The sequence below is a fragment of the Ochlerotatus camptorhynchus genome, unplaced genomic scaffold (assembly GCF_037179485.1).
Source record: "Ochlerotatus camptorhynchus isolate MF236.1 unplaced genomic scaffold, CSIRO-AGI_Acam_v1.1 ptg000361l, whole genome shotgun sequence".
In the NCBI taxonomy this organism is placed as follows: Eukaryota; Metazoa; Arthropoda; class Insecta; order Diptera; family Culicidae; genus Ochlerotatus; species Ochlerotatus camptorhynchus.
The window spans coordinates 1,124,490-1,140,823 of NW_027040849.1; the positions used below are offsets into that span (position 1 = coordinate 1,124,490).

General features: G+C 39.8%; 3 protein-coding genes across 3 annotated transcripts; all 3 read left to right on the forward strand.

The window, feature by feature from the left end:
* Positions 1-10,557: 10,557 nt before the first annotated feature.
* On the forward strand, positions 10,558-12,246 carry LOC135709560 (uncharacterized). The gene has a single exon (XM_065231954.1). The coding sequence runs from the start codon at positions 10,558-10,560 to the stop codon at positions 12,244-12,246; it is 1,689 nt and encodes a 562-aa protein (XP_065088026.1).
* A 140-nt stretch (positions 12,247-12,386) lies between these two features.
* LOC135709561 (uncharacterized) lies at positions 12,387-14,033 on the forward strand. The gene has a single exon (XM_065231955.1). The coding sequence runs from the start codon at positions 12,387-12,389 to the stop codon at positions 14,031-14,033; it is 1,647 nt and encodes a 548-aa protein (XP_065088027.1).
* An 859-nt stretch (positions 14,034-14,892) lies between these two features.
* Positions 14,893-15,309, forward strand: LOC135709562 (uncharacterized). The gene has a single exon (XM_065231956.1). It carries the CDS (start codon positions 14,893-14,895, stop codon positions 15,307-15,309), a length of 417 nt encoding a protein of 138 aa, XP_065088028.1.
* Positions 15,310-16,334: the final 1,025 nt, after the last annotated feature.

Genomic DNA, 16,334 nt, shown 5'->3' on the forward strand with positions numbered 1-16,334 from the left:
AACCCAAACTGAAAATTTTATCATTTTGGGTACACTGGAACTATTTTAAATAAGTACGATTACATTTGCAAAAATCACCTTATTAGCGCTCCTCGGTGTCACTTTGTACGGGAGCGAGATGTCAGTTTGTTAGCTTAGTGTCAAACAGTGAAGTTATTATTTTGCTTTAAATCTTAATTGAAAAATCGAGATGAAAGTGTGTGGGTTCGAAAAAAATATCGCTGTGCTCAGAAAACGAAGCTCTTTCGGATGATGTATAAAAAACAATACATTTTTCAAAATTAAAGAACCCAATTTTAAACGTATTAGGGTTATTGCGTAATTCTAATCAAAACGGACAAATAAGCACGTTTTCACTAGAAATCCTCAGAGGGAGAGATGGGCGGAGACAACAAAATACAATTCGGGTTTGTAAGTCAATTATCTTGCAATCCTTGCTAGAAGCCCCCTCTTAATTCTAGATGATCAATAAATCTCACACTATCAATCTACGAAAAATCTTCTATAATTTCTCGCATCTCCAGGAAATCTTCAGAATCGTCATTAATCTACTTTATATCCGCTCAGCGTGCGCGCAGCTAACCATAGCAAAACAAAATCTTTTCTGCATTGTTGATAGATAGAGTCAACCCCCTCGGCTAGAAGCTAGCAATTCACTGACTTTTCTTTTTCGATTCGATGTATGTGCAAATAATAATTGAGTGCACCGCAATATTTTGCACAATTCTAGGTGCCATTGCACACAAAAATCAATTAATCGATATGTCGTTGAGAGAACGTTTTGAGCCAAATGAACTGTAGAAATCTGAGCTAATCGAACATTCCCATTAAGAATCAAATATTATTCTTACTGGATCAAATTTAAGAGTAACTGAATCGAATAGAAATTTTACCACATTTATTTTTGTTGTGCTACCTACATAAATTCCTTTGGTTTGTTTTTTCCGTCGATCTTGTTTTCCGTGCTGAGCACCAATGCTACCGACGTGCCAGGAAGGCAGCTCCCACACCTGGACCCTACCTATCGAGCCATCAACTCATGAACCGGGGACCAACGGCTTTACTTCCCATCCGAAGGAAGGCGTGATCAGAGATGTTATGCCTCAGAACATCCCGGCGGCGCCGACTGGGATTGAACCCAGGCCTGCTGGGGTGAGAGGTAATCACGCTTACCACTGCACCACCGGCGCCGCTCTACATAAATTCAACTAGTTTTTTTTCAAGTAGTTTTTGGAATCAAAAATAAAATTCTAACTCGATTGATTAATTAATCGTTCGTTAGTTCATGGTACCAAGGCAATTTATTGTACAAAATATTGCAATACACTAAATTATTATTTTGCACGTACATACATCGAATGGAAAAGAAAACCCTAATAAATTTGGTAGGGTTATTTTGCTTAACGACGTGTTTGAGGTATCATCCAAACAATTTGTGGAAAAGTTCGATTATTTGGGTTATTGTTCGTTTATGGTATTTGTTTATTAGGGAAGTTAAATTTAGGTTTTGGCATAATTTTTTTTTCAATACGGCACAAGGATAAAGTTTAATTGTTTTTATTGGTCATTCTTGTGTTTCAAAGCTATACCAACCAGTGGAAACTAACGATTTTAAATTGGCTCACTACTTGACTAGCCTATTAATCCCAAGTACATCTATCCAGCTTTCCATGCTCGGTAATGGCGGCCTGTTTGTATGAATAAATGTATCCTTCACTATGCTTTTTGACACTATCTGGAGGTTTGAATTTTGACCCCTCCCTTTCCCTCTCCCAGGAACAGAAGAAAATGGAACAACATACGCCCTCCAGTTAGTGTCAAAAAGCACAGTGAAGGATAACATTATTCATACAAACAGGCCACCATTACCGAGCATGGAAAGCTGGATAAGAGTACCGTAAAACGGGGTAACATTGACAGTTTTTTAAAGTATATTCTAAATATTTTTTATAGCAATGAATGTTTTTCATTTTTTTTTTTTTTTAGAACAAGTACTGAGAATCCAAGAGTTAATTCGTTAGTAATATGTTGAACGAAAATCAAAGCATTTGCACTATTTTTTAGTTTTGTGACCAAACTTCAGTATTTTGATTTGGGGTTACCTACGTTGATAATGCTCGATGAATGTAGAAAAAAACTCGGAAAAAAAATGAGTGAAACTCAAACAATTTAGTTCTTTAAATATGAAACTTTGCATGAGTATTTAATCAGAAAAATTCATAAACAATAACGGAAATACATTTCATAAGTGATGGTTTGAGTACTTTTTCAAAAAGGTGAAAAACACGAAAATGGTTTTTTAATATTTTTGTAAAATATGTAACACATAGGGGAATTTACGTATTCTCGGCAACCTAAGCAGCGACCTTCTTTCTATAGCCTTTTTCTCTAAGGAACGCATACATATGCAGTATTGGTTTGTTTACAATCTTTTGCTGCCAGCTGCTCTAACAATTTCAGTCGAAAGAATTTTCAAAAACTGTTTTGAAACGCTTTTACAAAGCTCCAATCTTCTCTAGTGAGAGCGAGTATTGTCGGCAACCAGTTTTTCTTCGGCAACCGTTCCATTTGAACTGCATGTAAATCTGCTGTTCTATTATCGGCAACGCGAAATCAGCTACAATTTGTAGTGCGTGTGTTCCATTTCAAGAAAACCTTGCTAGATTGCTTTTTCTCAGTGGTAAAAATATAGTCAAATTGAAGCTGAAAGCATAAAGAATCGTTTGCATGCATTCAGCGAAGTGTCTTCGTAAGAAAATCCAGTGAAAATAGTGTTTCAATTTGTGTTGCCGAAAATAGTCTGTCATGCCGAAGCCGTCATTTCCCCTACTATATAAAAACTATATACGATATCAACGGAAATACCACAAACGAAGTGACAGACGACTAACTGGCGAAGAAATCCATTAAAATAATGTGGTTCACTGTAATAGAATTTTCTTGGAAGCTTGTGCCATCATCCACCAGATGGGTTAGTTTTTTTGTTTTGATTTGAACAAAGTTGATTTTGTGTACAATGATTCTTTGACAGCGTGCAAAGAGTGTATCATTTTGTCATTTTTTTTTATGCATTTCAGTTTTGAGTAGAGTGAAAGAGATAGAACCAAAACATTCTAATACATTTGGTGAAAATGCTAGTTCAATCCAGTAGTAGTGTTGCCATGTGGTACAATCCAGTAATAGTGGTGTTGCCATGTGGTACACTGAAAAACTGAAATAGCAGGTTAGTCACCAAAGTTTTCGAGCCGCTCCGTCTGTTACTTCGTTTGTGGAAATACCCTAAGCTACAATATGGAACCAATGTTTCTTATTTGGAAAAAGCACAGCGAGTATATTTATTCTTTATATTATACTATCAAAGTTACCCACATTATCAAAGATACACCGTTTTACGGTACTCCATTCTTGTTGAAATTCTAGTACTACACTGTGTTTGTCTTGATTCGCTATGAAATTTGACAGATAAAATTAGGGGCTCGTGGATTTTCCTATGTTTCGAGGGGTGTATCGATTAGCTTGGAACCAGACGACTAACTTTGGTTCGCTGTAATAGATTTTTTTAGATGCTTGTGCCATCAGCCACCAGATGGGCTAGTATTATTGTTTTGATTTGAACGAAGTTGATTTTGTGTGCAATGATCTTTGACAGTTTGCAAAGAGGGTATCATTTTGCATTTCAGTTTTGAGTAGAGTGAAATAGAAAGAACCAAAACGTGATCAACTTTTTGGCTCAGCTCTGGTACTGTCTTCCGTCCCAAGCAAATCCATGAACCCCTCGAAACATAGGAAAATCCACGATCCCCTCATTTTATCTGTCAAACTTTCATAGCGAATCGAAACAAACCTTGTGTAGTACTAGTATTTTGACTAGAATGGGGTACGTTAATCGATTTGCTTGGGACCAATAGGCTAGTCAAGTAGTGAGCCAATTTAAAATCGTTAGTTTCGTATTGATTGTTGGTAGTAGTGCTGCCATGCTGCCATGTCGTTCACTAAAAAATTGCAATAGCAGGTTCGTCACCAATGTTACCGATTCTCGAGTTGGCAGAAAAAAAAATGCTGATCTGAAACGGCAAATCATAATTTTTCTAAAATTTCAGCATATCAAATATATTTTCCGAGATTCGTCAAAACGTTGTCGAAATTTTTGCAAGTGCAAGTACAGACATTTATCAAAAAATTTGCTGAGCACATCAGCAAACAGACATGATACCGATATCAGCAAATACACAGCAAAAAAAATGTGATATCGATTAATGTAATCCAAGCTGATGTATGAAATAATGATGTAATAGCAAAATGTGTGTTGTGAATGGCTGTTCAGTCTCGACAAAATCAAAATACTGCTATTTAATTCTTGTCCTGTAATAGCAAAAAGCAGATACAATATTACATCAATGGATGTAATTTTGTTCGCAAAATCGATGTAAATCGTACAACATTATATTACACAACCGATGGATTGACCTGGTTGCAGCAGTTTGGATGTACACACAAAAAAATAATCGTTACTAAAATTAAAAATCATTGGTAGAATTAAAAGTTTTCGTTGATTCTTTTTGGTAGAAAGTCTGAAGCATTCAAAATAAAAATATGTAACTTGTCAAATCAAAAGTTTACCTCTTCGTTAATTTTAAAAGTTGATGCTTTTGAATCAAATTTTAGAACTGTCAAAAAGAAAACCAATGCTTTTAAAATGAAGTGCAAACTGTTTCAGTTCGAAAAGAGTTGTTTTTTATTATGACAATATATTTTTTATCTAAAATTTTATATATTATCATATTAATGATTTTCAAGATTAAGAAAAGTAGCCAAACTCATGTTTGTATCATATTTAAAACATAAATGTATTCATTTATTTTATAAAAAAAAAACAAAGAAAATAAAACTTAGTTTATGTTACCAGCGCATATTGTGTCCCAGCTCTATTAGGAATCAAAGGAAGGCTAATCCTACTGTTCATAGTCCTGAGTCTTCTAAGTGGCATGGGTTGAGTCAGATTCTTGTCCGTCTTGTAATGGTCGAAGTATTGAGTCGAACCTAAGCTCCACGGTCATTTCGTACTACTCAATGGAAACGGCATTCTGGAAGACATCTTTCAGCTTGAGGTTTACCAACACCAAAACCAGCTCACGAATGGGTAATTCCCTGTACATAATTGTCTTGTACGTTCATATGTTCTACGCCCACGTACGTTTGGTGGTCAGATTCCGGAATGATGGGTTGGGTGCCATGTAACGGGGTTTGTTGTAAGGATAGTCTTTTTCGGTTGAGACGTTTCACTCTGTTACGGGATTTGTTGGCCGGAACCATCTGATGTAAGCGCTTGTTTGTCAAGTATAAGCGTAGCTACAATGTAAACATAAATTTAATCGATCTCAAGAAAAAGAATTTTCCAACTCACCTACATGCCCTGTTGCAGCGGCTGAATCACAATCGATCACCGGAGGCACCTTCCGAACACCAATTTAACCCATTAAAAAAATTGAAATTCCGTAGAACGAACCCTACTTTGGCGGCGAATAATGTAGGGTTCAGTGCTGCCAAAAACGTTACTATGAAGAAGTATTTTTGACAGTTGAACAACTTTTATTTAAACAAATGCACTTTTAAAATTACAAGTCAGAAGTGAAAGAAAAACTTTCAAACCAAAGATATAGCTTTCATTTTGAAAATTTTCACTGTTAATTCAGGAAACTTTTATTTTAAATTTGCATTATTTTTATAGCAACAATTTTTGTTTTTTTGTGTGTAACAACTTTTTATTCTGTGTATATTTACTGAAATTTCGACATTATTTCACCTATTCATTTGCTGGCGAAAACAAAACTAAGAGTGTATGTTAATGTGATGCGATATTGTAGTTTTTATTTTGCAAAATTATTTAACATGTCCTTATTCATATTTTTAATTTGCAGAAATTCAGTAAATTGTTTTGTTTTACAGCCAAATACTTTACCGAGCTCTACCGAGTCACTATTTTATTGCTGAGATTTTCAGTAAAAATTGATAACTGCAGTTTTAGGGTTGCTAAGATCCCCGGAAACTTTGTATTTTGCCAAGATGATTGCCGATCACTCGGCTGTGGCAATCTCGGCAATTTATGAGATTCGGCAAAAAACCTAAGCGTGCAGATTAAAGCCACGCCGAAGTAATGTGAAATTAAATATTTAATACCAAAAAAAATTACCTTTTGCATTGGTAAACTAGTTTCAGCATTTCAAAAGAAAAGAAAAGAACTGTAGTCAATTTTGATTGTGACTCACTTACATCGTATATCTTGAATATCATTTAAGTTAAAACATAAACATCACCTTCATTTTTCGGAACGAATGATTGAGTAAACCTTCAGCACAATTCTACACTTCCTCTACTCCCATGAGACTTTCAATCACACAGTTTACGTACGGTATACTGAAGGAAGAGTGAATGAGTTCCTGGGAACCAATTTCCCAAAATATACACATTTATACCATGAACTGATGGTGCCGGCTGGAACAAGTGCCAACTGCCAACTGACTTTCTTTTGTCTGCATTGATTTGAAAATACATAAAATTTTCCTCTCAAGTTCATGGATGTCAGTAGGGTAAGTGGGCCAATTTCGGCGCTAGTGCTCCAGTTTTTGGCCCTAAGGTCTAACTCAAATTAGATGTGTACTTTCATAATTTAATTCACGTACAGATATGGCAAAATATATAATCCAACCGATGTGTTGAATAAATTATGTAAACAAGGAAAACAATTGAAAATTAAGATAGGGTCAATCAGATGACCAGTAGGGCCAAAAACTGGCACACTTATCGCAATGGTTAATAAAACAACATCCTTGGCTAGATTCATAACCACAAAACTTTAAAACGTGGTATTTTTTGTGAATTCAAATAATATTAAGCAAACTAGACCAAATCGATCACAACAAGTACCAAGAATAGGTCATAAAAGAACGATATCAGATTCACTGCGACTGAACTGGGACCGAATAATAATGGCTCTTTTAGGATATCGCATCATACAGAAAAAAAAGTTGAGGAGAGAGTACTCCAAGAATGGGAAAAATTGAGTCTGTTTACGAATGACTTCTTGGAAATATGCGAGAACCATTTAAAGGGCATCACCAACAGCATCAGAGTTGTTTAGTGGAGGATGGAATTGCAGCCATATACAGTAGGTTAACACGCTGCGCTGATGCAATGTGTCGTGGGCATTCTCCGGATGATGAAAGAATAAGATCAATCGTGCCTTTCGGGGGCACGGCTTGGAATGGGAAAACGCGACACGCTGAAGAATTTTTGGCAGTAAAACTGAATGCGTGGAGATTATGTTTACGACTTCTTAAGACGTTCGAGTCACAATATGTCAATGAGCTATTTAGAGTGAATCTGTTTTTAATAGATGTACTTTGGCAGTGCGGGCCCGTTAGCGTTTGATGAGTTTGGGAATGTTGGGAATGAATGTTTTTTTTTAATTCCTTTGGATTGATTCATCTAATCGATTTAAAGTCAGTTCCATACCATTGATGGAAATTTGAAATGGTCGTTTGACGTTTTTTACCATATGATTACTCAACTTAAGTAATTTTTTTTCCTATAACATGAAAATGATATATTGTTTTATCTATTGATCATTCAAATGCTCTCCAGATAAAATTATTGCTAGCTGATGCTAAGAAGTTATCTTTACTATTATTAAGGAGACTTTCAGCCGAACGCTGGTTCGTCTCCGTGATGCTAAGAACGAATCTTATTAATCCAGACATACCATGTTGCAATGCAATTTTGCATTGCAACATGGTATGTAGATTGTACAATTTATGGCATGGTTCTTTTTGTTTGGTAAATAATATCATACATCTTCAGCTCACTCTCAGCTGTTGTCAAGTTGAAACCGACAGCAGGTGAGGATCACGCGATAGCTGTGTATTGTATTTTGTGCGCTATATTTTTTCCGCTGATCGTTTATCCGACTTTAACCCTCTCGTAGGCCTCCCTTAGCTCAGTCGGTAAAGACGCAGCTACAAATTATAACTATGGTGGCTGGGTTCGATTCCTGGTCTAATCTAGGACTTTTTCGGGTTGGAAAATTTCTCTACTTCCCTGCACACTTAGAAAATATTACCCAACTCGGTTTGATTTCAACCGAGTTTATATCTGCTGAACGCTCGGTAGTCTGTTCGGTTCAAAGATGAATAACCGAGCTGTCGTAAGTTCTTTTGGCTACCCACAATCTGTCAAAGTTATCGAAAATCTCGGTTGATGAAAAATAAATCCAAGCAGAAATAACCGAACATCGGTTTACTCAAGCATTACCGAACGCTGTCAAACAAACCGACCCACCTGTTGTAATTACGGAATTCGGTTCTCTTGGGCAGCGCTCGGTTTTCACTTCAAATCCTGCTTTAAATTTGGATTGAGGATACGTTGCTTCGAATTTTCATAAAAATAAGACCAGTTTTGTCAAAGACATGTATGAAATACATTTATTGAATTTGTTTTGGCGAATAAAAACTTCCGAGTTGCAGCGTGGAAAAGTACAGTCAAAAGAAATATGTTAGTGGATTTCCTATGTTTCGAGGGGTGAATCGATTAGCTTGGGACCGAAGATAGTACCAGAGCTGAGCCAAAAAGTTGAGCACGTTTCTTCGGGACATATTAGTCTTGGAGTTACCTCTATTATTATACTGCAAAAATTGTACAAGCATCGAAAGTTCCGAGGGGCACGCAATACAAAGAACAATACAATGAAGTTAAAATGCAATCAAAATTAATTAAAGTAATTAATGCGTTTTGAAGTAGTACTGGCGTTAATTAAAATTATCTATCCGTAATTAATGTTTAATGTAATTAATATACTTTAATTACGAAATTTCAACTGTAATTAATGGAATTAAAAAGTAGTTAATGTTCTATATTGTGTAATTAATGTAATTAAAGCAGTAGTTAATGGAATTAATTTAATAACAGCCGTTGCCTGCGTTGGAGTTAAAGGTTATTGCGTGCCTCTTGGTAAGCTCTCAATTCATAACTGTGGAAGTGCATCTAGAACACTAAGTTGAGAAAACACAATAAGCAATATGCACACCAAAAAATAAGGAAAATTACATGACATGTAAACCAAAACCATTTTAAAATTACATCGCTTTAAACTATGTTTTAATTTAGAGTTGGTTGGAAATGCTAACATGAAGCTTTAGTGTGATAATTTATTAGCTAGAGAATGATCTTTTAGAAGAGAGTAGGTGGATAGTTCCGTTAGAGTACGGCAGTATGAAAATTGAATAGAAGTTGAAAATGAGCGAAGGGCCATTAATGCGTCAGTTTTTAAAGATAGACGCACATCTTTTGCCTAACCCGTACGATGAAGGCGGAGACTTGAAGTATGTCTCCAAGTCTACAGGCAAAAAATGTGCTTCCCGCTTTTGCTCATAAACTTGCTGCGGCTGAGTAAAAGTTCTAGCAACGTTTTCATCACTAACTAAAGCCCCACGTTGCGAGAGCATTTCCAGTCGATGGTGTGTTATAATGCAATTAACCACTTCATTCGAGCAGATAAAATGACGTTTACTACCACTCGAACTTTGAAATGAAACATTATTTTGAGATTTTTTCTTCTAGAACCTCGAGAAAAGTAGCCAAAATTTGTGCGTTTCATAAAAAAAAATAGAAATTAGTTGGTCCAGTTTTGTGAAAACACTGGTAGAAAGTCACGCCAAAACTGCTTGACAAAGTGGTCAATTCTTCTTTACCCAACTATGTATCGGGAAGTTGGCCAACTTGCGTGCGAAGAAAGTTGGAGTTCGCAAGTGAATCGGAAGATTCCGGAAAGATCACCTTGTGTATGGTGTTAAATCGGTGGAACCGCTGCCGAAAGTGAGACGCCATCTTGGGTGATTCGAATGAAAAGTGCTATCGTCAGGCAAAGCTTTGTCTGCGTTGCAGTTTTGTGAAGATAACCATCAGCACGGTGTTCCGTCGGCGGGATTGCACCCGATTTGTGACGCCTTTTGGCGAATCGCGTAATAAATATATCACCCATAGCGGTGAAATTTGAAGCTAGTGCTTTCGTTTGTTGGAAAACTTCGCGTGTGCATGGTGTTGCAGCCGTAGCTGAAAGTGTGACGCCATTTTGATTCGTGCATCGAAAAGAGTGATAATTGCTGGCAAATTTTTGCATACCGCTTGTCCGGACTTTTCCGGTAGTATCGCAGCTGAATTGTGACGCCGTTTGGCAAATCGCGTTGTGAAAATATCACCCATAGCGGTAAAATTGTTGTAAAAAAAAAGTTTGTGCTTTCGTGAAGAAAAGAACGCCACTGCCGTGAGTGCGGTGTTGTGTTGATCGTACTTCTTCAGTGAAGAATTGCGAAGCCATTTTGGCGAACCGTTTGAAGCTTTTGCTTTAGTGAAAAGAAGAAGTCTTTCCCTGATGTTGTGAAGATGATGCACACTCCGAAAAATACAAAAAGCAACGCGCAAGCTGGAGCACAATCCAAAAACGGTGAAGATCAAAAAGACGAACCAGTCAGTGAACAAAAGAAAAAACAAAAGAAAAAAGAAGAAATGAAGAAAATAAACGAAAAACTGAAAGTGATCAAAATCCAATTGGATGCAGTGAGAAGAAAGCTGAACAGGGTGCAGACGGCACTCAAAGTGAATGCGGAGGTGCCAAATTCTTATTTGGAAAATAGGCACTTTCTGCAACTGCAGCTGAAGACCATCGAAGATGCGTTGGTGGAATACAATGCCAACCAGCAGCGCATCTACAGCTTGGACGTGGGTGATGAGGCCCGCGAGGAAGCAGACGTAATGTATGTCCGATTCGAGCAGCGATACGGTGAGTTGTACGTTTTCATTATTAAATTGCTGGACGATATTGTCAAGAAAGAGAATGTTCCGGTAGTAGCAGCAGCTCCAGTACCGGTAGCTTCCGCTGCAGCGATGCACCTACCGCCGCTCAAGGTACCGTTGCCTACATTTGACGGTACATACGAGAACTGGTATGCATTCAAGTCGATGTTCGAAACGATTATGAATCGCTATCAGTCGGAGTCCCCAGCGATAAAATTATACCACCTTCTCAACTCGCTGGTAGGCAAGGCTGCAGGAATAATTGACCAGGAGATAATAAACAATAACGATTATGCAGCTGCTTGGTCGACATTAACCGAGCGATTCGAAAACAAACGGTTGATCATCGATAAGCATATCGATGCCCTTTTCGATCTTCCAAGGATGACGAGCGAGAACGCAACAGAATTGCGTAAGCTGATAGACGTCTGTTCGAGAAATGTTGATGCCCTCAAAAACCTTGAGCTTCCAGTTGAAGGATTGGGAGAAAGTATACTCATCAATCGAATCACAAAGAAGTTAGATGACGAAACTCGCGAGGCATGGGAATTGGACCAATCCGCAAACGAAATGCCGGATTACGATTCAACGATGGAATTTCTGAAAGAGCGATGCCGAGTGTTGGAGAAGATCCGTGTTCCGGAGAAGCGCATCGTTAAACCCGTGAAACTACTGAAGCCGACCGTAGAAGTGAGAACCAAGGGTAGCAGTCTAGTGGCAACCGCTGACAAATGTCCACAGTGTTCAAACAACCATGCGTTATGGAAATGTGACTTCTTCAAGAAGGCAAACCTGACAGATCGATACAATACCCTTCGACGCATCGGAGCGTGCTTCAACTGCCTCCAAAAGGGACATCGGACAGTCGAGTGTTCATCGGAACATTCTTGCAAGAAGTGCAACAAACGGCACCACACCTTCCTTCATCCAAACGAGACATCTACAAAAAAGAGTGAAGCTCCGTCAGCGGTAAACTCAAAAGACGATCAGCAGAATCAGAAGCGAGAGGTACCTGCTGGGCCTAGTACTTCAACACCTGCAATCAGTAAGGAGGAACAGCAGTCAAACTTCTGTACTCGACCAAAGTCGGGTAGACAGATACTACTCTCAACAGCGGTAGTACTGGTCTATGGAAAAGCGAACAACCCGTACCCTTGTAGAGTTCTTCTTGACTCGGGGTCACACACAAACTTCGTTTCGGAACATTTCGCTACGTTGTTGGGATTGAAGAAGCAACCTGCTAACTTTTCGATCGGTGGGTTGAATGAAACGCAAACGAAGGTTCGATTCAATATACACACGCAGCTGAAATCTAGAGTAACTGATTATACTGCTTGTCTTGAGTTGCTCGTGGTACCGAAGATAACTGGAGAGCTGAAGAAGATATTGGAGAGCTTGTGAAGCGATTCTGGGAAATCGAAGCGTATTGCGATTCCGAGATTCGGGATGAATCAATCGAAGAGGCTTGCATGAATCATTTTCGTGAAACTCATGAGCGGACTGCAGAAGGACGATACGTTGTTCGTCTTCCGTTTAACGACATGAAGTTGCAGCTTGGTGACTCGCGAACGATGGCAGAAAGGCGCTTCCTGACGTTAGAGAAGAGGTTGGATAGAGCACCAGAACTAAAGGAGCAGTACATGGCGTTCCTACGAGAATACGAGCAGCTTGGCCACATGAAGCTGAACAACGATGTAACCGATGAAGATCCACACTCGGTATTCTATCTCCCTCATCACTATGTCTTGAAGCCCAGCAGTACGACAACAAGGCTTCGCGTGGTGTTCGATGGTTCTGCTGAATCGAGCACTGGTATCTCTATCAATCAGACGCAGATGATCGGACCTACAGTGCAGAATCACTTGGTTTGCATCGTATCGAACTTCAGGGTTTTCAAATACGGCTTCACTGCGGACGTCCCCAAGATGTACCGTCAAGTTGGAGTACATCGAAACGATAGGCGGTACCAAAAGGTTGTAAATAGATACGACAGCAACCACCCGCTCCAAACGTATGATTTACAAACGGTAACATACGGATTAGCTTCGTCTCCGTTCTTGGCCACGATGGCGCTTCTTCAACTAGCCAATGATGAAGAGCAGCAGTTTCCACGAGCTGCAGCCGCAGTCAGGAAATCCTTCTATATCGACGATGTACTGACTGGAGCGAACACACTGGAAGAAGCTCTAGAGTTGAAGAATCAGATTATCGGATTACTGAAGAAGGGTTGCTTCAGTATGCACAAGTTTTGCTCGAATTCGGAGGCATTACTGGAGGATGTACCGGAAAACATGCGAGAAAGTGTTATCAACATCGAAGACCCAACCATTAATGCAGTCATCAAGACTCTAGGTGTAGCTTGGCAGCCACAGGAAGATTGCTTCACATTTGTCGTTCCAGTTGACACTACAGTTGAACCGAATCGACTCACAAAGAGGTTGATTCTCAGCCAGATTGCGAAGATTTTCGATCCATTGGGTTTCGTGGGCCCTGTGGTGACAGCAGCGAAGTTGATCATGCGGGAATTGTGGTCTCTCAACTTGGATTGGGACGAACCTGTGCCCACTGAAATGGCGAATCTTTGGACGGACTTTCGAAACGAGCTGCACTGTCTAAATGAGTTGAAGATACCGAGATGGATCCTTTCGGATGAAGCATGTGCTGTGGAGCTCCACGGGTTTGCAGATGCATCGGACTTGGCATATGGCGCTTGCCTGTACAGCAGGTTGGTGAAAGGCGATGGATCGGCTGATTTGAAGCTGATCTGCAGTAAATCAAGGATTCTTCCGAGAAAGAAAGGAAAGCAGAAAGAGATCACCACCCCGCGAGCGGAGCTGTTGGCGGCTCAACTTCTAGCAAGGCTTACAGTGAAACAGTTGGATGCCCTCGATGTCCAATTCGAATCCGTGGTACTTTGGAGCGATTCACAGATAGTATTGTGCTGGTTGCGCAAATCACCCGATTATCTTGCAGTGTACGTCGGGAACAGAGTCCGAGAAATCCAACGATCGACGGATAATTTCGCTTGGAAATACATCCCTTCCAAGTCGAATCCAGCTGACACGATATCCAGAGGCATACAACCCAAGAATTTGAAGGCGCATGAATTGTGGTGGAATGGTCCACCAAACCTTCGATATCCTGACGGGCGATTCGATGAACCACCACCTATTGCCGGACCTTCGTAGCGTTGTGCTCGTAACGACACGTAGTCATCCGAGATTGGAACTTTTCGATCAAATAAGCCGATATAGCATCATACAACGTACCATGGCGTATGTTGTTCGATTCTGTGACTACGTCAAGAATGGCAAGAAAACTTTGACCAACGGGCTGCCTACTGCATCTGAAATGACACGAGCAAGCACGTTGATTGTCCGTATGGTGCAGAATGAAGTTTTCGAATCGGAAATCAGCACGCTGAAAGCAGGGAAGGAGTTCAAATTTCCAGTACGTAATTTGAATCCATTCGTCGACGAAAGTGATGGAGTCCTACGTGTGGGAGGTCGATTGAAAAATGCGGCCATTCCATATCAACATAAACATCAAGCGCTGTTGCCCGAGAAACACCCAGTGACGGTAACATTAATACGATACCTGCATCGTACGAATATGCACATCGGACAGCGAGGTCTCCTAGGAATTGTTCGACAGCAATACTGGCCGCTGAATGCGAAGAACCTGATTCGAAAGTTGGTTCATCAATGTGTTCCTTGTTTTCGGACGAAACCAACACGATCCTCACAACTAATGGGGAATTTGCCAGACTACCGAGTGCAACCTTCACCAGTTTTCGCGCACACTGGAATCGATTTTGCTGGCCCATTCAAGATTCGATCGAACACGAAAATAAGGAATGCTGCAGTACTGAAAGGCTACGTGTGTGTGTTTGTATGCATGGCTACACGTGCTCTACATCTTGAAGCTGTCTCCGATTTGACGTCCGAAGGTTTCATGGGAGCCCTTCAACGCTTTGTAAGCCGTCGAGGACTCGTTGTGAAGCTGTATTCTGACAACGCTTCAAATTTTGAAGGTGCTAATAACGAAATGAATCGACTGGCAACCCTGTTCCAGGAAGAACAACATCAGCTGAAGCTCAACGAATTTTGTGCCCAGAGAGCGTGGTGGTCATTCATTCCGCCACGCAGTCCTCATTTTGGTGGGATTTGGGAAGCCGGCGTAAAGTCGGTGAAATCGCATCTAAAGCTGATCATGGCAGAACACAAGCTGTCATTTGAACAATTTGCAACTGTGCTGACACAAATCGAAGCCGTGCTAAATTCACGCCCCCTCGTGCCAGTATCAGATGACCCGAATGACATCAATGCCATTACTCCTGCCCACTTTCTGATCGGGCGTGAGTTCCAAGGAATCCAGGAACCGTCGTATGAACATATTCCGCAAGGCAGACTGTCCCAGTGGCAACTGGTTCAAGACATGAAGCAGAAATTTTGGAAGCTGTGAATGTGAGACTACTTGCACGAATTGCAGAAGCGCCCGAAGGATTTCAAGGTCACCGATTACCAGGTGGGAGCCTTGGTCCTCATCGTAGATGAGAATACTCCGCCACTGCAGTGGCAGCTGGCTCGAATCATAGAGTTACATCCCGGCAAAGACGGCCACACACGCGTGGTTAGTCTTCGAACGAAGGATGGAACGACGAAAAGGGCCGTAAAGAAGATCTGTCTTCTGCCCTTAGACAACGAGAGAGATCAACGAGACGAGTAAGGTTTTGAAATTCCCAATTTCAACGGCCCGGAGGATGTTGAGTGTAGCAACGCACCCGCAACGCTGCCAACCTTGAAGAGAGAAACCCATTTCATTTTTTACCAACACACCTAAACTCTGTAAAGTACGCAGTCAATTTTCTATAGCAGAACAGACCAGACGCGTTTTCTTTCGTTCCACGCGGAAGAAAATTTTCATTTACAGTCCACTGTTTCTCCCGAGCTCGTTCAATGGTTACAATACATTTCATTGTACCTCTATCCCTTCAGCTTTTTTAAGGCTCATGGTGATATGTAAAATTGTCACTGTTAAAATTTCAATTTGACCAATATTTTTCAAGAATCTGACTCAGATTCTTGGGAAAACGCATTTTAAATTTTCCAATAACATCGCATTTATCCTTAAAAACGTACGGGATAGAGCCCACAAATGGCCGTAATAAAGATTGATTTGCTCTGTTGTAAGTTCAAAATTTTTATGGCACAAATATCAAAAACTGTCGTGCATGAAATTGATACCCAACATTTTTTGCGTGTAGATTAGTGATTTCAGAGCTGTAAATTTCATGTTAATTGTAATTTTGAAGATGTAAAGTGAATGTAAGCACTATCGGAAATAAGGAACTAATAGCGAATGAAGAGAAATAAGTTGCATTGGAGCAGTCCTCTCTATATTAAAGTAAAAAAAGATGAAGAAGTTACATTGGAGAATAGATCAACACAGTAAAAATTAAATTTAAATATTACATCCAAGAGGATGCA

Bases quoted from the DNA above. Each gene is read 5' to 3' on its own strand.
- LOC135709562 (XM_065231956.1), top strand. From the start codon at position 14,893: ATGAATCGACTGGCAACCCTGTTCCAGGAAGAACAACATCAGCTGAAG.
- LOC135709560 (XM_065231954.1), top strand. From the start codon at position 10,558: ATGAAGAAAATAAACGAAAAACTGAAAGTGATCAAAATCCAATTGGAT.
- LOC135709561 (XM_065231955.1), top strand. From the start codon at position 12,387: ATGAAGTTGCAGCTTGGTGACTCGCGAACGATGGCAGAAAGGCGCTTC.